This window comes from Mus pahari, chromosome 20, assembly GCF_900095145.1.
Source record: "Mus pahari chromosome 20, PAHARI_EIJ_v1.1, whole genome shotgun sequence".
Lineage (NCBI taxonomy): Eukaryota > Metazoa > Chordata > Mammalia > Rodentia > Muridae > Mus > Mus pahari.
Window position 1 is genome coordinate 8151908 of NC_034609.1, and position 22590 is coordinate 8174497.

Below are 22590 nucleotides of genomic sequence, written 5' to 3' on the forward strand. Positions count from 1 at the left end.
GGGAGAGGGAGAGGGAGAGGGAGAGGGAGAGGGAGAGGGAGAGGGATCCTTGGGTCCAATTTCTCTCTCCTTTCTTCTTTGAGCACGACTACTAACAAACTGCAACCGAGCCCCTGAATGACCACCAACCGCCAACCCTGCCAAGTGGGGCCCTGCTGACTTATACCCTCTGAAAAGTCCCCAGAACTCCAAATGTCACACAATTGCAATAACTATCTGCAGCTGGCAAAACTGTGCCCCTGCTAGAGCAGGAGGCAAATCATAGTCAGCTGCTGTAGACAATCTGAAGCAGCCCCATATCTCACACTTGGGACTATAATATTTCTGTTTTTAAAGAAACCGAAACTCCAAAGCTGTCACTACATTTCTCCCTTGTTTTAAGCCACTAGCTGTGTGTAGCGGGAGATTATAAACAGAGACATCTTCAGTGAAATAAGTGCTTTTCGGGTCAGTGGCCAGGGTTTCCAGGAGCCCTCTCCTACTCGGTTCCTATCTTGATCAGTTCTGATGGGACCCCCAGCTTTTGCTTTCCTGTGGACATATAAACGCATGTGCATCCTCCAAGCAAAGCTCTCACTGGCTTCCGCTGATGTTCACACGATCTTATAGTATATCGGTTGATTTAATTCCACGGGTTTTCCTATAACCCAGTGACTCTCTCTCGCTGAGTGCTGAGGTTTTTCTGCCTGCTTGTTATTTCCTGGCTAACAAGAAGCAAACTGTTCCTACTTTTTTCTGTGTGGCCTCAAGCTAGGCCCAGGCCCATTCTGGACAGTGCCCTGGGTAACTCTCTTGGTCCTACACTCATCAGTCCAACGGCAATTCTTTTTTTTTTTTTTTTTTTTTAAAGATTTTATTTATTTATTATTTTATGTAAGTACACGGCAGCTGTCTTCAGACACCCCAGAAGAGGGAGTCAGATCTTGTTATGAATGGTTGTGAGCCACCCTGTGGTTGCTAGGATTTGAACTCAGGACCTTCGGAAGAGCAGTCGGTGCTCTTAATCACTGAGCCATTGCTCCAGCCCCCAACGGCAATTCTTGCCACACCGCCTGCACACTCCTGAAAGGCTGGGCCTTCCTTCTGGTTCATATTTAGAAAAAACATTCCCTATACAGATGCCTCGTTCAGTTTTTTTTTTTTTTTTCAAATGACAATATTTCCCACAATTTAAGCACCAAGCATTTTGAGATGTAAGACTTTTAGCGACTTAGTCACAGTCTCTTTGCAAATGACCGAATTTCCTGTAATTGAAGTGCCAGGCATTTTGATACTGGACACCTATAGCTAAACCTGACCTACTAGATTAGCACGGCACATGTTAGATCCAATATTGGTCATATCCCTTATCCAATCGTCTATAGGCACTGCTTAAACCTTTAATGATCTAATAACTCTTTTACATTTGTTATTCACATTTTCATAACCAAGTCCTCTATCGACACCTGTCTTGCTTGATAGTCTGATATGGCTTTGTTCACAGCTGAGACTAATTTTTGTAAAAAAAAATAAAAATAAAAAAGTCAGTGAAGGCCTCTCCAGAACCTTGTGTAATCTTTGTAAATGAGGTGGACTTTCTCCTGGGCTCCTCAGCTTTGTCCCAAGCTCTTAAGGCCACTAAGTGACAATGTTCTATAGCAACATCATCAGATTGAATCTGTCCTTGTATATCAGAGTACCGCCCTTCACCCAATACCTCGTCTTTTATTGTATTCATCCCCTCGTTCTATTTCGTGTTCCAGTATTTGCAGCTTCTTCACCCCACCATGTTAACCATGGCAACTGCAGACTGGTGTCTAAGCTGTCACCAATCCCTCTAGTCTTGGAGAATAATTCTATTTTGAGTAGCACAGTTCTTGTTTCTTTTTTCTATTTTTTATTTTTATTTTTTTGTTTCTTTTTCTGTAGCACAGTTAAGATTTGTTTCATATAAAGCGAGTGCATTCATAAGAAGTCACAGCCCTTTAAAAGGCCGTAGCTCTATCGTGCCTCGAGGATGCCATCCTATGTCCCCAGAACCCTGTTCCACGATGTCAGCAGACACATGCTGTACAGCTAACTGATGCTGATCTCCTAAGGCCAGGCTGCCACCCCTCCAGCTCTGGGGGTGCAGCTGGTTTAAGGTTATCCTCTTCTCTAACCCAGTTCATCAGCGTGTCCTGGCACTTTCTCAGCCGGTCCCTGCCCTGCCTGCCCTCGGGCAGTTTCTTCCATCTTCCCTCCTGTGGAAGCTCCTGCTCTCAGGACAGAGCCTTTTCATTCTCTCCTTCCTGGTGCTCACCACCTCTATCCGCAACCTCTCCATGCATGGCCAACTCCAACCCTTCAGAAGAGAGAGCAGAGTGGCCCCTTTCCTTTCCCCATTCCAGTCATGTTTGTTTCTCAGGCCCCTCCATTTCCACTAGCAACTTTTCCAGCTGCCCAGCCAGTCCTTCAACCTTTTTCAAAGCAAAATATATAAAAAAGAAAAAAAGAAAAAAGAAAAAAACCCCTCTGGGAGCAAAGCAGGAAACATCCAGTGGCAACAGCCACAATAAATTTTTGCTGGTGTCTTGAAAAAACAAAATCCATTCCTCCATTCCCTGCTTGTTTTCTCTAATTTCCCATTTTTATCCTTAACTTTCCATGTTTGGGCACCACTTATAGCCTGTCTTTTGCTACTTTGTGGCTTCTTCTTTTTCCCAACCATTATCCCCCTGGTTTCACCACCTATCACTAGATAGGAGAGAAAGGACAGGGGGAGAGGGAGGGAGGGGAATCCCTGAGGCTTATTTCTTTCTTCTCTTTTCTTCTTTGAGCACAACTACTAACAAACAGCAACCACCACCACCCCGGAATGACCACCAGCCACACCTACCTAGCAGGACGGTAGCATTTATATACCCTCTGAGAAGTTCCCAGAATTTCAAGTGCTGCACAACTGCAGAAACAATCTGCAGCCGGCAAAACCATGCCTCTGCTAGAGCACGAGGCAAATCATAGTCAGCTGCTATGGATGGTCTGAAGCAGCCCATAGCCCACACCTGGGATTAAAATGAAAATACATTCTTATTTCTGAATTTGTAAAAAAACAAAAATTCCAAAGTTGTCACTCCAGTTTAGCTTTTGACCTCAGCCTTGTTCTCTCACTTCTCTGAGCCTCAGTGCTCTCAACTACAAAGTCTGGACTTCCACTGGACTGAGGACTCGTAGCCCAGTTTGAACCAGCTGGAGCTACATCGTCCTCACCTCTCTGAACATCTCTGTGCAAGTGTCTGCAGAGCCACAGACAAATGGCCATGTACTGCAATAACAGAAGATGTCTAGAGTAGAGCAATCAGGCAGGAAGCACACAGGAGGGACACAGCCTCCCGTCAGTCACAGTGATGAGAGGTTCTGGAGCACTGTGGTCTCACCTTGCTGCTGCCATTGCTATAGGTCTGGATCATGTTTTCTGCCCCCTGTTTGACCTTGAGCTCAATGGCCAGCTGCTTCTCCAGGCCAGCCACTCGGCTCAGGTTGGTGGACGAGCAGATAGGGCTGGCCTCTGCAAGGGATTGGGAAGCATCTGAGGAAACAAGAGAGGAGGATCACACAGTGGTCACTTCAGTGTACCCAGGAGACCTGGGAGACTTTGTCCCAGCCAGTAGGAAACCTTCGTCCAGAAAAGGAGCCTAGGGGCCATTACACGGGCAGGAGACGTATGGCTCTCGGTGACAGACTGGGCCTCAGCAGGAGGGAGAGTGAGTTAGTGACCAGGTATGCAGGTCTTCAGGGTTAGCTGGAAAAAAATGTCCCCATCTGCCTTAGGGTGTGTAAGCCCACTGGTGTGAGTGAGACTGTGTCTGTAGGCCACTGGTGGTAGAACCCTAGATGTGGGTGTAGCAGTGTATATGTGTGAGCTTACGATGACACTGCTTCTTGCTGGTACAGCTCAGTTCTGATCTCTAGGGGCTTCTAGGGTTGTTTTGAGACTTGGCTGTTGCCGTTGTCAGAAGTGAGGTCTGTGACTCAGGAGAGATGCAGTGGTGGGGAACTGCAGGAGGGGCTTATGAGACTCTTGGCTAAACTCCAGCACCACTGGACCCCAACAGCTGACACAGCCATATGCAGAGGGGCTGAGCCTGTTGGCTGTACGTAGAGTCTGCTGTGGATGGGACAGTGGTAGGATACCTCTGATGTAGGTGTGACCTAGTGGGAGAGCTCTAATGTCATTGTGGGTTAGTTGGTGTGTCTCTCTAGGTGTGACGGGACGCAAGCCTTGGATGCCGTTCGGAGGAGACTGTGCTCCTATCTCTGGAATCATGTAATCGGGTTTGCTGTGTTGCCCAGGTGGCATAACTGACTGTACTTATCTGGGCAGCTGTGTGACAGTATAAACTCTCTGGGTATCTTCCGGTGTTCCTGTGACCATGAACATCTTAGGTACAAGATGAAGGAACCGTTGCTTTGTTACTGCATGAACACACATAAAGTGACTGAACTCTGGCAACGATAAATTGTGTTGTGGGTTTTCTTTATGTACAAGTACACATGTGTGCATGTGTGCACGGAAGCCAGAAGGACATTGGGTAAGTGACTCAGTTGTCCTCTACTTTCTTTCCTTCCTTCCTTCCTTCCTTCCTTCCTTCCTTCCTTCCTTCCTTCCTTCCTGAAACAAGGCCTCTCACTGAGCCTGAAGCTCTCTGATTTGCCTTGTGTGACTGAGCAGTGAGCTCAGGGAGCCGCACCCCCTACCACCCCCCCCCCCCCCCACCCCCCCCACCCCACCCCCATGCTAGGATTACTTTTACTTGGGTGCTTGGAATCCAAATTTGCATCTTAATGCTTATACAGCAAACACTTTCCTAGCTAAAGCTTTTACTAGCACAGCTCTTCAACCTGTGGGGTTTTACTTTAACCACAATCAAAAACAAATTTTGTGTTTTTAAAAACAGGGTTTCGGGGGTTGGTGAGATGGCTCAGCGGTTAAGAGCGCCACCGACTGCTCTTCCGAAGGTCCTGAGTTCAAATCCCAGCAACTACATGGTGGCTCACAACCATCCATAAAGAAATCTGACTCCCTCTTCTGGAGTGTCTGAAGACAGCTACAGTGTACTTGCATTAAATAAATAAATAAATATTAAAAAAAAAAAAAAAAAAAGAAAGAAAAAAAAACAAAGAAAAAAAAAACAGGGTTTCGGGGGCTGGAGAGATGGCTCAGAGGTTAAGAGCATTGACTATTCTTCCAGAGGTCCTGAGTTCAATTCCCAGCAACCACATGGTGGCTCACAACCATCTGTAATGGGATCTGATGTCCCCTTCTGGTGTGTCTGAAGACAGCAATGGTGTTAAAATAAATTAAAAAAAAAAAAGGAAAAACAGGGTTTCTCTGTGTAGCCCTGGCTGTCCTGGAACTCACTCCACAGTGGCTGGCCTTGAACTCAGAGACCTGCCTGCCTCTGCCTCAGGAGTGCTGGGATTAAAGGCACGTGCCACGACCGTCAAATTAAAAACTAGGTTCAGGTCTATAATCTCTGCCACTCAGGAGACTGAAGCATACCCCTGCCCTGGCAGCTTAGAAAAATTTTGTCTTAAAAAACATAAAAAAGAAAACAAAAATGAGAAGAGCATAAATATATAAAACACACACACACACAAATTAAGCAAAAACAACAGGAAAAAGTCTACAGCTGCTGATGTACTGGAATGATCTAGGGAGCCGTGGGGGTGACAGATGTGCAGTATTTTGGTGTTTGTTAGTGTGACTGTGAGCTTCTGGATTCTCATGTGATAGCATGTTACTCAGATGTTGTCTGGGAATAGCTGCAACAGTGTCCTTAGGTATCTGGTGACACTGTGTGGGTCTCTGGTGTTACCTGGATGCTGGTGTGTCTGTCTAGATACTCCTCATGCCAAAGACGGCTGAGTGGGGTCTGGGAAACAGGTGTGACTGTGTCCATCCAGGTGCTAGTGGCCTTATAAGCCTGGCCTCTCCTGTGGCTTCTGTGAGCCCAGGACAGTGTCCTGATGGAATGCAGCTCCCAGGCTTCACTCACCGCTCCCCGCTGCAGGGTCAGGCAGCACCACATGTGCATGCAGCTCCTGCAGCTGCTGATGCAGCAAGTCTAGGCGTCGAGCAGAGCCCCGCAGCAGCAGCTCCACAGGGGCCAGGCTGCGGCCCAGGTCAGTGGTGGCTCGCCTCAGGTTCTCAGCGCCCTCCTTCAGCTTCAGCTCCTTCCGGATCTCCCGCTTCAGTCGCTCTCGCTCTAGCTCCAACTGTTGCTGTACCCCGGGGGCTGCCAGGTCAGCCCCAGCCAGACCCAGCTGCTCCAGCAGAGACCAGCTGCGAGGCTCACTCTGTAGGGGAGGGACCACACACAGAAAGTCAGACGCTAGAGGGCAGGTGGCCTCACCAGAACACAGATCACCTGACCCACCACCACCCTACCCTACTCCACCCCAAAATCCCAAGGACAGAGGCCTGACCCTCATAAATGGGATGTCTTGGCCAGAGAGATGGTTTAGGGGGTAAAGACTCTTGCTGCCAAGCCTGTCTAAGTTCATCCATCCCCTAGGAACCTACATAGTGGAAGGTGATGATCAAATCCTAAAGATGGTCCTCTGACACCCCTCCCACACACATAGATGCATGAATGAATGAATGAATGAATAAATAAATAAATAAATAAATAAGTCAAGGGTTGGAGAAATGGCTCAGCAGCTAATAACATATAGTGCTCTTGCAGAGGAACTGAATTCAGTTTCCAGCCTCTAATTCCAAATCCGGGGGGGGGGGGGACACAATGCCTATAGCCTCTGCAGGCACTGGTATGCATATGTTCATAACCCCACAGACACATACCCATAACAAGAAAATAATATCAATAAGTAAACCGGAGGGTGAAGACCAGGCCAAGCACAAGGCTTCTCCCTTCCCCGTGTACACACCAGGGTCCCCACAGGTGTGCTCTGTCTCCCTTAATTTGTCACCTATGCAATGGGGTTCTTCCAGAAGGGTCAGATGACCCCCTTTCTCTTCTGGTGTCCTGCATTCCTAACCAGGAAGTCCCAAGGGCAGGCCACTGTTTTGTTTGCTGTCCTTAGAAACACATCCAGACGTCTCTCATCTGCATTCCCAAACTAGAAGGTCCCAAGAGCTGGCCTTGCTTTCTCATCTTCTATATCTGGTACTCCAACGAGCAGGGCTCATCTCCTCCCACCTCTCTCAACACTGAGCGCTGACACAGCACCCAAGTATCACCCCCACCTGGAGAGCTGTCACCAGTTCCCTTCCTCCTTCCTATGCTTCGTCTCTAATCGAGAGTCACCAGAACAGAGCCTCCCTTTCTGCCGCGTGGGGTCTCCTCCCGCCATGCTGTGGACATCTCAGACCCTACCTCCAGCTCCAAATCCAAAGGGGGATCAGCTGCCATCTGGGTCATAGGTCTGTTCTGAGAGCCACACCCTCTTCCTGAACCTCAGCCCTGCCAGGCCTCTGGACTGCCACTTCCTCTTTCCTCCCAGTTCCCAGCATCCTCTGCGCCAGGCCAGCTCTAGGGCAAGTTTTTTTGTTGTTTTGTTTGGGGATGGGAGTTGTTCTGTTTTGTTTTTGAGTCAGGGTCTCTCGACATAGTTCTGGCTGACCTGGAATTCACTATGCAGACCAGGGTAGCTCAGAGCTCATAGATATCCACCTGCTTCTATATCCCAGGTATTGGGATTAAGGGTGTGTGCCATGTAAGAGGTTCTTCCCACATCGCCCCCTAAATGGCCATGCCTGCTTCTCTGGACGAAAGCCAGGGAGAAAGCCCTCACTACCTGACACCCTGGACATCCGCATCCACAGTTTATTATGTAGCAGGCAGGGTCTTATGTGGTACACAGCATGTGTGTGGACCACAGTCTTGTAGGTGTGGTCACAGTTCCAACTCTACAAGTGTGAGATTTGCACACCTCAACTGAGGAATTGCCTCTGTCAGACTGGCCTGTGGGTGTGTCTATGGGATATTTTCTTCATTGCTCCCTGTGGGCAGTGCCATCCTGGGCAGGTGGGCCTGGGGTGTCTAAGAAAGGAGCTGAGCGAGCCAGAGGAAGTGAGCCAGTGAGCAGTGTTCCTCTGTGGTTTTGCTTTAAGCTTCTGTCTTGAGCTCCAGCCCTGACTTCATTCCATAATAGACTATAATTTATAAAACCAAACCAACCCTTTCCTCCCCAAGTTGCTTTTTTTTTTTTTTTTTTTTTTTTTTTGATTTTTCGAGACAGGGTTTCTCTGTATAGCCCTGGCTGTCCTGGAACTCACTTTGTAGACCAGGCTGGCCTCGAACTCAGAAATCCGCCTGCCTCTGCCTCCCGAGTGCTGGGATTAAAGGCATGCGCCACCACGCCCGGCTCCCAAGTTGCTTTTGGTCAGTCTTTTATTACAGTGACAGAAAGCAGACTAGACCAGTTCCCACCTGCACGAGTGTGTGGGTAACATAGGTTCCCAAAGGTGTGTGCGTCTAGCTCTGCAGGTCTGTGCCTGGCTCAGTGTGTGCACAGAATGATAATTCACACACAGTTGCCTGCAGGTATATGTCTGGGACCCAGGCTCAGGAATGCGGAGTAGTCTCACACATACTGCACTCCCAACAGTATCAGCATGGAGGTGGGACACAGCTTCATAAATGTGCACACTCCCACACCTGCTTGCACACACCCTGATAAACAGCTTTGGGTGCTAGTTTGAGTCCCTTGGAAGCTACTCACACACCCTCCACCTGCCAAGTGGCCATAGCCCACAAGCTCATACACATGTGCATGCCTATGTGCAACTGTGTGTGCGTGCATGTGTGCGTGTGTGTGTGTGTGTGTGTGTGTGTGTGTGTGGTAAAGGGCTTGTACATGCTCACACTTCTTTTTAGATGCATCACCTCAGGCCCTCAGGTCCTTCAGGCCCTCAGCCCTGCTACTGCCTGTTCATGTCACTACTGAGAGACCCTCCCACTTGTTCCTTGTCCCCAACTGCCCCTAAGGATCAGAACAGCAAGTTCTGTAGAAGAGAGAGAGAGAGAGAGAGAGAGAGAGAGAGAGAGAGAGCACGCGTGTGTGCACACACACACACACATGCTGCACGCATGCTTCCGGTACACAGGCAGCATCAACTTCCTGCTTCCTCCTACCCAGATGTCCACCCTGGCTGCTCACAGCAGAGGCCTAGGGAGCCCACCTGGGTTAGTAATCGCTCCCTGATGCCAACACCAGGAAGAAACAACCCGAGGGGTCCCAAACAGCAACCCACAACTATTTGCCAAATATCTACTAAATCTCAAGTGTCAGAGATAGCAGTCACAAGGCTGTTTACATCAGGGTCAAGGTACATATGAGGAGCCGGGCCTGGTGGCGCACGCCTTTAATCCCAGCACTCGGGAGGCAGAGGCAGGCGGATTTCTGAGTTCGAGGCCAGCCTGGTCTACAAAGTGTGTTCTGGGACTGCCAGGGCTATACAGAGAAACCCTGTCTCGAAGAAGAAAAAAAAAAGATACATATGAGGTTCTATTTCCCACTGGATTTTGCCATGATGCTAAAACTGCTCTAAAAAATAATATATCATATTTTAAAATAGTAGCAGTGGTGCTGGAGAGAGGGTTCAGCAGTTAGGGGCTCACACTGCTCTTCCAGAGGACCCAAGTTTAGATCCAAGTACACATGACAAATGGCTCACAGATGTCTGTAACTTCAGTTCTGGGTAGATCTGACCTCTCTGGTTTCTGTGAGCATATGTACATACCCCCAATATATATAATTAAAAATAAAAAATAAATAAAAGTAATGGTAGTGGTGCTAACAGCAGCAGCAGGCAGAGGGTGAAGCTTGGTAAGCATGTACAAGCTCTGTACCTCAACAGTAACAAAACAGCACCTGCTCCAGCCTCACCCAGGTCAGAGTGTCCTTCCATGGTACAGATACTATTCAATACCCAGTGAAGGCTGGCCTTGAACATCTGATCCTCCTGCTTCCACCTTGCCAGGCACCTTTGTACCTAGCACAGCAAGATGCAGAGGCTAGAGATGGATACATAAGAGAAAGAAAGAAAGAAAGAAAGAAAGAAAGAAAGAAAGAAAGAAAGAAAGAAAGAAAGAAAGAAAGAAAGAAAGAACAGATGGACAGAAAAACAAACTAGCTGAGGCCCCATGCTCCAGGCCCCACAGGCAGCAAGAGACAGAGCCAAGATTCACACTAGCTGGGAAGAACCCAACGTCCAGCACACCTTGCGGCAGTGAGCCACCATCACCATGAGCAATGTTCGCCTAGGCTCTTTTTTTTTTTTTTTTTGGTTTTTCAAGACAGGGTTTCTCTGTGTAGCCCTGGCTGTCCTGGAACTCACTCTGTAGACCAGGCTGGCCTCGAACTCAGAAATTCGCCTGCCTCTGCCTCCCGAGTGCTGGGATTAAAGGCGTGCGCCACCACGCCCGGCTGGTCGCCTAGGCTCTTAAGCCCTTCTGAAGGGTAGACGAGGCTGCTGAGGACCAAGAGCACAGACCCTGGGACCCTGTCATCTCCTCACTGTCTAGCTGAGCAGTAGTCGCCATGGGGGAAACCGAGGCTCAAAGAGCCATAGCTGTACTCTCAGTGAAGGTGGGGTCGTCTTCTCATTGCCTTTAGAAACACATGTCAATGTCTGGGGTCATTCTTGTTGTCATTACAACCAAAGTATACAGGGGACACCTGTCCAGTGTCAGCATTCCAAGGTACACAGAACAGCCCCCACTACACAATGACCCACACACAAAGGCCATTGCTGGGGCCTTGGGAAGGAGTGTGGGTTCCCAGCCTAGACTGCCAAGCTCCATGTTCAAAGTAAGGATGTCCCAGAAGCACAGAACTGGCTGTGGCTCCACCTCTCTGCATCATCTCCACCCTCACCCCCCCCCCCAGGGTTTCTGAGTTGCCCTGGCTGTCCTGGAACTCTATATAGATCAGGCTGACCTCAAACTCAGAGTCCCCCCTGCCTCTGCTTCCCAAGTGCTGGAATCAAAGGTGTGCGCCACCACCAGCAGGCCCTCATAACCATTCCTAACCCCACTGCCTCCTCCAAAACAGAAACAAGACTCTGTAAGGTAAAAGTGTTTGACCCAAGAACTCATTAGGGAAGGCAGCATTGGCATTTAAACCCGGCCTCACTGAGCAACACTCTGGCACGACCAGGCCCCACCCACTGTCGCCCACCAGTGCCCCAACCCCAGCAGGCAAAGCAGGTACACAGCCAGGAGCAGGGCCAGCTCAAGCAAAGAGGAGAGGTGAAGGTCCTTGGCCCCACCTCCAGCAGAGAAGGTCTGGGAATGTGAAAAGCATGCAGGCAGGGAGGCAGGGCCTCCTGGGTCCTCCTCCCCCTGGTGACTCACTTCTGCCCAGGGACAAGGAGTCACTTGAGGGCAGCAGGGCAAATGCCTGGCCTGGTCTTGAGGAATTAGAACGAACGTCAGCTTCTCCACCTGCCATTACAGATCTGCAGACAGCAGACCGAGAACTGTCACCTTGGGGAAACCCTCTTGGCAAAGTGGCTAGGAACCCAAAACCCCACTTCCTGAGATTTCAATGCCTGGGGCGTTTCCAGAATCTAGACAGGACATCCGTTTGCCAGACACAGAACTGACAGGCGCGGAGACGGTGGAACCAGGCAGCAAGTCCAAGCGGGAATGAACATAAGGGAGAAGACGGGAAGGGGACCAAGATGTAGTAGGTCCAGCCTCATTCTGGGAATCACAGCCTCCATGTGCATCCTACGTGGGACACACCAAGCACATGCATGTACTGGGAGAGCCCTGCACAGCCCTCAGTGGGCTTGAAGGGGAGCCGGCACCGGTGCATCAGCCTGGAGGTCTGACCTTGTGAGATCGGCAGCACCAGATACGCCCAGCTCCTCGGCAAGGCCGGCAGGCCATCAGCAGGACTGGGGAAGACGGGTACAGGAGGGTACAGGGGAGACATGGGGGCAGGTGTAGAAGGAGATGAGAACCAGTTACACAGGACAATGAACTGCATGGTGAAGAATTAATGGAGCCACAGAGATACAAAGGTCTCAGATTTGGGCCATTGAATTAGAGAGTGGGAAGTCAGTCACCCCGACCCTGACCCTGCTTCAGTAACTCCCAACAGGTCACACAGGGAAGGCCATGTGGCTGGCAGATGCCAGTCACAGGTGTCTGTTGCGAGGGAGTAGAGACCCAGCCCTGTCACCTTCCAGACATAAAATCCTTCCTGTCTCTGTGACAGGACACGCCCCACCTGGGTTACAGCTCCATCTGTCAGCCTGAAGGGTAGTTATGGGGACCGAGGCGGAAGGAGGAACCCGGCCTCAGGCCTAGTGAAGTGACTTAGACACTTCCTCCAACAGGTGCCCATCTGGGTGGCGTCAAGACCATCGTAAAGACGTCTGCAGGCGGGGGTGGCCCGGGCTTTGTTATGCGGGGGAGGGGATCGGGCCGGGCACTCCTCCGGTCCGCGGCAGGGTGCCAGGCACCTGCTCCAGGTGAAGCGGCACCTGCCAGAAACCGAACGCTGCAGGACCCAGAGCAGGACGTGGGGACAACAGGCACCGGGATCGGCAGCTAGCCTCGGACACCGAAGTGGGGACCCCGCTACACACGCTGACTCTCGGGGAGGGCCGAAGGAGGGGATGCCGTGGTAGAATCCCGAACAGCACCCCTTCCTCCGACCCGGTCGACGCCTCCACCTGCTACAAGGGCCCGCGCGGGCTCCCGATGGGGACCTCGTCCGGGACTCTACCCGTGCCTGGGGTCCTCCGCGCCGTCTGGCCGCCCCGCGGGTGCGGACAAGTCGCCTACCTGCACGGCGTCGCCGGCCATGTCCTCCGGCCGCCCGCCAGGGGTCCCAGCGCCGAGGAAGGGCTTGCGAGCGCGCGGGCGGGGGCGGCGGGAGGCGCGGCGCCCAGACCCTCCCAGGCGCGCGGCGCGCTCCGGCCTGCTGCGCTCGGCCCGGCCTGGCCAGGCCTCCGCCGAGCTGCGCCCTCCGGCCCCAGCGGCTGCAGGGTGGGTCACGTGAGCGCTGAGGTCCGCGCCTGGGGAGGAGGCGGGGCGGGGGCGGGGCTCCCGGCGGCCCCCGGGGCTTGCAGCGGGGAGTGGGGTCCCTGTTGGCTGTGCGGTGCGACGAGCGCTCCTCGTAACGTGGGGGGGGACTCTGAGCGCGCTTCAGCGACCGCGAGCCTCAGAGGCCTTGTCCCCCGCCTCCGACCCCTCTGAATGCATTGGTCACCGTCCACTACCACCCCCGACACCCACACGGCCCAGCGGCAAAGAGGCATCCTCCCTCCCATTTCCACGCAGGCAAGCACGGGGAGAGCCTGACTTCAAATCCCAGTGTCCTGGACCTTGGGGGGGGGGGGGCGATCACAGTACCCCTCAGGACTAGGATGTCTGTAAAACTTAATGAGGAAGGGTAGGGCAAGTGTATAGACCCCAAGTGCACAATACTCGCCAGCAGTTGTCACTTTTAGCTCATTGTTTTGAAGACTCTATTTTGGTTCATGTGTGTTAGAAATAAGATCCGGGGTGGCAAAGAAAGGGACCACCCTTCAAAATGAAATGTCTGAACAAGGCAAACTTTACTCTTCGTCAAGATAGTGCGCTGCGGAAAAGCGAAGAGAAGACAGGAAGTGCATATGGTTTCTATTCTAACTCAGGTGACCTCACAGTCTTATTCAATTGGCTAGTCTGAGAAAATTGGCGCAGAGGAAATTGAAGGGGAAAGGGGTCACTGCTCCAAGTGATCAATTTCCTAGAATGGAGCAGGGGGGCCTTTGTGTAAACAAGAGTTTTACGTTTTGCTGGTTGAGGAGAATTAAAACATCTCCTTAAAAGCCCTACAAGGTAGGGGAGATAATGATTTTAATTACTGTCCAAAACACAAGTTTTATACTATTTGTTAGAAAAGACTCATATTTGATTTCTTGCATGTGTATATATGTGTTTCTTTGTGTGAGTTATGCACATGTGTGGGGGTGCCTCTGGAAGTCAGAAGAAGATATGGGATCCCCTAAAATGAAATTATAAACTGTTTGTGGGCTGCACCACCTGGGTGCTGGGACCAGACTTGAGTTTTCTACAAGGGTAGTCTTGCTCCCAGTGTTGAGCCATCTCTTCAACTCCTAGTTTAATCTTTATACCATCTATTGAGTGTGTTCACATGCATGTACCATACATGCCAAGGCAAATGTGTGGTGGCCAGTGGATGACTTACAGGATGGCTTTTCTTCTGCACCCTATCATTTGGGGAGGGGGCACCCAAACTCACCTTCCTCAGCCCTGAACAGGCCCCCAACACTCCATCACTGAACTACCAGGACTACAGTAGAGGCTTATTTCCTTGTCCCCCAGCCTCCTCCTCCTTACAGTCTCTTTCCCAAACCGCATGCCAACGGGGCCTAAAATCTAGACATTTCCAGGAGGAGCCCACCAGATGGTCCTGTGTCACCTGCCACCCTTGCTCACTCGCCACTCACTGCTTCAGCAAGTTGACATCCTCATGATAGCTCAAATGTCAGTGGAGTGAGTTAAATAACTTGCCACACTAGTCATCTAACTTCCTTTTTGCAGATTGATAAAAGAGAGACACCCCTTGCTTTCATAATCAAGCCAGGATATTCATGTTCCCTTGCGTATCAGGCAAGGAACCCACCCATCTTACAGATGAGCAGGGCACGGAGTTGGCAGGGAGAAAGCTTTGCCCAGGGCCCCGCCTGCCAGGTTCTGAGCAGCCTCTGGGGATGAGGCTTGGGAATCCAGCCAGAGTCTCCTTAGCCTTTCGGCATTCATTTACTCAGTGAGTCTTTATCACGGTCTGCTAGGGATTTGGGTGGACTGGGAACAGAGCTGTACTCTAGGCTTTAAAAGGGACAGACAAAGAATGTATTGTAAAATCTCCACATAGCAATGATAAAAATCCCTCCAGATCCCTGAGGCATCCCTGGCCCATCTCCAGTCTACTCTGGGCCCCAGACATGTTACATATCACTGTGTTCTGCTTCTCCATGCTGGAGAGTCTGGGCTTGCCTTTGAGGCAGCCTTAGAAGAGGTTTCTCAGCCTCACTTGACCTTCAAGGTAGTCTGTCCAGCCACTCTGGTCTCTTCATATTGCTGCCAGCCACAAGGTCTTTGTACAGGTTGCGATCTGGAATAAAATGTCTTCTGTCATATTTCCCCAAGGCTGGTCCTCTTTGCTCATTTATTTAAAAAAAAATAATTACATTTAAAAATTGTATTTAAATGTATTTTTATGTATATATGTATGTGTGTGTAGATATGTGCCCATGAGTCCAAGTGTCCATGTGCCAGAAAAGGGCATCAGATCCCCTGGAACTAGAGTTACAGATGGTTGTGAGCCACCATGGGGTGCTGGGAACCAAACCTGGGTCCTCTACAATAGCAAAAGAACTCTTAGCTGTTGCCATTCCTCCAGCCCAAATTTTTATTACATGTCAAAATATATTTAACCTCCCGTGTGTGTGTGTGTGTGTGTATGTGCATGTGTGTGTACATGTGTGCATGTGTATATGCGTGTGTGCATGTGTGTGCATGTACGTACCCGTGTGTGTATACACATGTGTGTGTACATATGTGTGTGTATGTGAATGAGAGAACACGTGTGTTATCAATGGCATATATGGAAGCAGAGGATAACTTCAGGACTCACGCTCACCTTTCACCATGTGGTTCCTGGGCTCCAGCTCAGGTTGCCAGGCATGATGGTGGCTGCCTTTGCCTTCTGAGGAATCTCACTGGCCAGGTTTTAAATAATTTTTATTTGCTTTAATCATCTGTGGAAATGTCACCATTCTGAGACACTCATGGCCCTCCCCTATGGTTCGACTCTTCATCTCCAGACCTTGGCATGACCTCATATCAAAGATACTCTACTCCAGCTGTGGTCATTTGAATGAGGAAGGTTCCCATGGACTCAAACATTTAAATGTTTGGTTCTCATTGGTGAACTGTCTGGGGAGGACTAGGCGGTGTGGCCTTGTTGGAGGAGATGTGTGGCTGGCAGTGGTCTTTGAGGTTTCGAAAGCCCATGCTAGGCCTAGACTTGCTCTCTCTGAGCCGAGCCAATCCTGTGTATCAGGATGGAAGCTCTCAGTTGCTCCAGCACCATGCCTGCCAGCCTGCCACCATTCACCACCATGGCACCATGCCTGCCTGCCTGCCATCATTCTCCACCATGGTTATGACCATGGACCAATCCTCTGAAACTGTACACCACACCTCAAATACTTTCTACTATAAGTTGCCTTTGTCATGATGTCTATTCACAGCAATAGAACAGCGACTTAGAGTGGGCGTGGTGGCGCATGCCTTTAATCCCTGGTCTACAAAGTGAGTTCCAGGACAGCCAGGGCTATACAGAGAAACCCTGTCTCGAAAAACCAAAAAAAAAAGAACAGAGTCCTAGATACAGGCTTTGCTCTTTCTATCTGTAGAATGGAGCAGTGGACACAGTGAACCGCGGCAGTGGAACACTGATGACATCTGCACCATAGTGGCGAGCAGGCCAGGGTTCCCCGAGGAGCTGGCCCTGGCACTGAGTGATAAAGAATGAGTAGAAACATGCCCAGTGATTAGAAAATTCCAGAGCCCAGGAGGTAGAAGCAGAGAGATCTCTGTGAATTTGAGGCCACATGGTAAGAGCTTGTCTCGAAAAGAAAAGAAGGGCTGGAGAGATGGCTCAGCGGTTAAGAGCACCGACTGCTCTTCCAAAGGTCCTGAGTTCAAATCCCAGCAACCACATGGTGGCTCACAACCATCTGTAATGAGATCTGATACCCTCCTCTGGTGCATCTGAAGACAGCTACAGTGTACTTAGATATAATAATAAATAAATCTTTAAAAAAAAAAAAAGAGAAGAGAAAGAAAAGAAAAAAAGAAAAGAAAAGAAAAGAAAGGAAGAGCAGGGGAAGATGACCAGAAATTCTTAAGGAAAACAGTGAAGCTCTGGGGTACTACTAGTGTCTCTGTCCCCATCTTCTTTCTCTTGCCCCTTCATCAATCCACTGTGGTCATAGGGTCTCCTCACTGATCCTCAGACAAAGCAAGCCTGTCCTGACCTCAGGACCTTTGAACTGGCAATTCCTTCCATCTGTAATGTTCTTACTTTTCATCTTCACGTTCTCTCTCTCTCCCTTCGTTCCTACTTTTGTTCAGCGTCATCTCCTAAGCCAGATTTTTTCCTGGCGCTTTCACCTAAAACAAGGCACATCCACTATATATGTATGTGTATATGTAAACATAGTATATGAATGTGCATGTGTATATATAATTTTTCTGTGTATGAGTGTCTTGCCTGTATGCATGTCTGTGTACCATATGCATCCCTGGCCCTGCAGAAGTCAAGAGAGGTCCTCAGATCCCCTGAAACTGGAGTTACAGGTGGTTGTAAGCCAGAGCTGGGAGCCAAACGTGGGTCCTCTGAAAAAGCAACAAATGCTCTTACCACTGATCCATCTTGCCAGTACCCACAAACAACGTTTTTTGCATGGTACTTGGGATTGAACTTAGGGCCTTGTGCATCTGGACAGGGGTTCTACTGCTCAGCTACATCTTCTGCTTTCCTGAAAATCATCTTTTTTTTTTTTTTCACTTAGTTTGCATGTGTAGGTATTTTGCCTGCATGTGCATCTGTGTAATATGTGTGTTCCTGGTGCCCTCAGAAGCCAGAGGCCAGCGTCAGATCCCCTGGAATCGCAGTCACAGATGACTGTGAGCCACAGTATGGGTGCTAGGAAAAGAACCAAGGTCTTTTGGAAAAGCAGCCAACGCTCTCACCCACCGAGCCAGCTCCCTTCCCTGAAAACTGTAATCTCTTTTGGTGCTGTAGGGTTGAACACCTACGTGCTATGTATGAGCTCTCCCAAGGAGCTGTATTCCCAGCCCCCACCCCTTTTAAAAATAACTTTTCATTTTAAAAACAAGATTTTTAGGTCTTGGAACAAGACGACTCTCAGAAGTCTAGACTTAGACTCCTTGTTTTTTTTTTTTAATTATTAAAATTGATGAACTAGGCAGTGATGGCACACGCCTTTAATCCAGGCACACAGGAGGCAGAGGTGGGGGGGATCTCGGACGAGGCCAGCCTGGTCTACAGAGTGAGTTTCATGACAGCCAGGGCTACACAGAGAAACCCTGTCTCAAAAAAAAAAAAGAAAGAAACAAAGAAAGAAAGAAAAAGAAAAAGAAAAAAAGAAAAGAAGGAAGGAAGGAAAGAAGGAAGAAAAAAGGAAACTGAGAGCCGCTCTTTATTCTCTTAGCATTCAGATAAAGATAATAAGGACTTAGAAAAAAGTAACTTTTAGAATTTATGTATATATGCATGCATATTATACAACACATGCAGGTATCCAACAAAGCCAGACGGGGGCATTGACTCTCCTGGAGCTAGAGTTACACGTGGTTCTGACATGGGAGCTATGAACCAAACTCATGGCGTCTGCGAGAATAGAACCCCTGACTGCTGAGACATTTTTCCAGCCCCAATTTTTACTTTGAGACAGAGTCTTGTTACGTAGCCTAGGCCAGCCTTGAACTCACCCTGTAGACAAGGCAGCTTTCAAAACTCCTTGTCCTCTTGGCTTAGCATCTGGGGTAACGAGGGAGGCCTGTGTGAAGAGGTCCCACCAAAGGTAAACACACTTTCTCTGCTGTCCCTGTCTCTCTGAGACTAGGGATTTATCCTCTTCATGACTGAGTTCCAAGCTTCTACAATGAAGTCTAAAATGTACTAGAAACTTTGTCAACAACTGCCAGGAGCAGAGGGCCCCGACCTAGAGCTAGGGACTTGTCTCGATGGTGAAACACCTGCCTGCCATGAAGGAAGCCTTGGGATCCACGTCCAGATCCACCAGAGGAGAGGATAACTAACAAACAACAGCATGGCTACCAAGTGACTGGAAAGAGAAATAAATTGGACAGGGCTGGAATCGGGTCTGAGTGTTTGATAGACAGCTGTGGCTATTGGGGTACAAGCTGGCCTGAAAAGATGACCCTGTAGAGAGGCTCATGGGGAAGAGGCTGTGTGGCTCCAGGGACGGCAGCTCCACTCCACGTGTTATGGCATTTTAGTGTCAGGAGCTGGAAGGAATCCCCAGCCTCAGTTCGGTGGAGCTGAGTGAGGTTGAGTTGCTCTAGAGGTCAAAGTTCTTTGCCAACCAAATATAAAACTGGTGTGAGGCGTCATGCAACCACCAATCCAGACGCTGAGGCTGGAGGACTCCTGTGAATTCCAAGCCAGCCTGGGCTATGCAGAGAAGCCTTGTCTCGAAAATCAAAACTAAACTAAAACAAACCAAAACCTCCAAAATGCCAGGTACTGGAGAGATGCCTCGTAGGTTAGGAGCACTGACAACTCTTCCGAAAGTCCCGAGTTCAAATCCCGACAACCACATGACGGCTCACAACTACCCATAATGAGATCTGACTCCCTCTTCTGGTGTGTCTGATGACAGCTACAGTGTACTTACATATAATAATAAATAAATCTTTGTGCGGAAGCGAGCAGGGACTGAGTGGGGCCGACCAGAGCGAGCAGAAGTCCTAAAATTCAATTCCCAACAACCACATGAAGGCTCACAACCGTCTGTACAACTACAGTGTACTCATATACATAATAAATAAATAAATCTTTTTTTAAAAAAGAAATAGATGGAAAGCAATGGAAGACATCTGATGTCTTTTTTTATTTATTTATTTTTTTTTTTTTTCAAGATAGGGTTTCTCTGTGTAGCCCTGGCTATCCTGGAACTCACTTTGTAGACCAGGCTGACCTCGAACTCAGAAATCCACCTGCCTCTGCCTCCCAAGTGCTGCGACTAAAGGCGTGCGCCACCACCGCCCGGCTTGACACCTGATGTCTCGTTTGACTTTCACATACAAAGAGAGAGGGAGGGTGCATATATACATACCATAGGACAGGTTTCCCTAACGTCAGTACTAATGTGTCACCCCAGAGGCTCAGGCAGAAGTCTAAGACCTCCAGGTCTGCCTGAGCTGCTTAGCACACTTAACTACTTTACCTTAACAAGAACAAATTTAGCAGGGCTGGGTGGGCTCAGCCCTTGCCTAGCTTTTCTGAGGCTCTGGGCTCCATCACCATCCTTTCCAAAACATAATGAAACAACATGTGATAGCGAAGGAAACCAGGTACAGAACCCACTGTGATGTCTCATGCCTCGGGAGGCTGATGCAGGAGGACCAGGGGCTGAAGGCCAGCTTAGGGTCAGGGACACTGTCTCAACGACAGACCACACCACACGCAAGGAGTGGCTCATCCGCGCTCAGACTGAAAGCCTGGGAGAGAACCCTGTGTGACAGGATTCCTGAAGAGAAGCTGTGTCTGTTAAAGGCTGGCTGATGAAAACATCAATGCCTGTGTGGAGTTTGGAATGCAGGAGGTCCAGAACCTAATTACAACTTCTCGAAGGCTATCGTTCCGAAACCTTAAAGAGCCAACCCAGCCTATTATGTCAGACCTAACGTCCCAATAAACTGATAAAAACAAAGCAATGGAATGTGTTAACTTAGAAAACCCTCTTCTCTCACTAGAAGACGAAGAATGCTGACAGACAGCAACCGAAGCCTCTCGGCTGTTTCTATGGATGTGTTTTTTAAAATGTCTTCATTTATCTACGTGTCATGGCACAGGCTTTCCCCTTTTCTTCTCCATTCATTTATTTATTCACTTTACATCTCAATCACAGCCACCCCTCTCCTCCCAGCCACCTCTGACCCAGCATGGCCCCTCTCCCATCTTCCCACCCCCAAGTCCCATCCCACTCCCCACCCCCACCCCACCTCCACCCCCGGGTTCCAACCCATCTTGGTACTGCAGGACCAGGCACTTCCTCTTCCACTAAGGCCAGACAAGGCAGCCCGGTTAGGGGAACAAGATTCACAGGCAGGCAACAGAGTCAGGGACAGCGCCCTCTCCAGTCTGGTGGGGGACCCACATGAAGCTGTGCATCTGCTACATGCGTGCTGAGGGCCCCCATCCAGCCTAAGGATGCTCTTTGGTTGGTGGTTCAGTCTCTGGAAAGCCCCCTGGCGTTCAGGCCTTCAATCCTTCCCCAACTCTTCCGGAAGAGTCCCGACCTCCAGCCACCGATTGCCTCGATTGCCTCGGTTATATGCATGTGTTTCAGTCAGCTGCTGGGTGAGGCTCTCAGGGGACAGTTACACTAGGCTCCTGTCTGCAAGCATGACAGAGTAAAACCATGTCAGGGATTGGTGCCTGCCCATGGGATGGGTCTCAAGTTGGGCTGATTGTTGGTGGACCATTCCTTCAGTCTCTGTTCTGTCTTTGTTCCTGCATTTATTTTAGACAGGACAAATTCGGGGTCAGAAGTTTCCTGGGTGGGATGGTGTCCTTATCCCTCCACTGGGAGGCCACAGGCCTTGGGTTCTAGCACTGGGGAGGCACAGGCTTAGATCTCTCTGTGAGTTTCAGGATAGCTTGGTCTTCATAATGAGTTCCAGGAAGGCCAGACTTTGTCTCGAAAACAAAACAAAACTCAAGAAACAAAATAATAAGTAAAAGTGCCTTGGTTTGGGCTGGAGAGATGGCACAGTGGTTAAGAGTGCCGACTGCTCTTCCAAAGGTCCTGAGTTCAAATCCCAGCAACCACATGGTGGCTCACAGCCATCTGTAACTAAATATGATGCCATCTTCTGGAGTGTCTGAAGACAGCTACAGTGTACTTACATATAATAAATACAATTTTTAAAAAAGTGCCTTGGTTTATCATTTTTCTTGGTCCTGTTACTATAGAAACTCCGTGAAGCCACTTCCATAGTTGAAGACTGGACTTAGGAGTGACAGAAACCTGTGCTCCTGAACCATGACCACTGACGTTTGGCTCTAGAATAAACTATCACTTCCTATGAAGTGAGAACTGTGTGTGGGGTTGACACCTGCCACCCTCCTGCACTATTCACACCTAATTCCAGCATTCCCACCTGGGCTACATGCAGAAACTGTCACAGACACAAAGGAAACAAACCAATCCAAAAGTGTGAGCTTGATGGCTCACACCTTTAAACCCAGCAGAGGCAGGAGGATCTCCGGCCTTGATGTTTGTCTGGTCTACTAAGCAAGTTCCAGGATAACCAGGGCTACCCATAGAAACCATCTTGAAACCAAATCAAGCCAAACTGAACACACAAAAGACCCAAACGTCTGATAACAGCAGCTCTGGGTCTCTGGTTCCTGGTGGGTTTTAGTGACGCTGCCTCCGGTGTTGGTACCAGAAACTGGCTTGGCAGATCGCCCCCGAACCCAGTGACATCAACCACAGGCAACAGGAACCCACACATCTGTTGCTGTGGCAACCGCCATACATTCCCAGAATCCATTTGCCTCACCTCCCACCTTTACCTGCGAGTGGTTATGTCACAACCCAAATAAAAGGCAAACCCTCAGGCTGGAGAGATGGCTCAGTGGTTAAGAGCACTGACTGCTCTTCCAGAGGTCCTGAGTTCAAATCCCAGCAACTACATGGTGGCTCACAACCATCCGTGATGAGATCTGACTCCCTCTTCTGGAGTGTCTGAAGAAAGCTACAGTGTACTTACATATAATAAATAAGTAAAT

The 22590-nt window shown here is 49.5% G+C and overlaps 1 protein-coding gene across 1 annotated transcript in view; it reads right to left on the reverse strand.

Annotated features, from left to right (window-relative positions):
- The window catches only part of Pkn1 (protein kinase N1), a 29934-nt gene extending 16955 nt beyond the window's left edge, over positions 1 to 12979 (reverse strand). Inside the window, exons 1-4 of the mRNA XM_029532719.1 lie at positions 12786 to 12979; positions 6018 to 6318; positions 3396 to 3547; positions 3130 to 3283 (exon numbers count right to left, since the gene is read on the reverse strand). Of these exons, the coding sequence (XP_029388579.1) occupies positions 3130 to 3283; positions 3396 to 3547; positions 6018 to 6318; positions 12786 to 12806 (628 nt within the window). The 5' untranslated portion in view covers positions 12807 to 12979. The remainder of the gene's footprint in view (positions 1 to 3129; positions 3284 to 3395; positions 3548 to 6017; positions 6319 to 12785) is intronic.
- Between the last annotated feature and the right edge of the window lie 9611 nt (positions 12980 to 22590).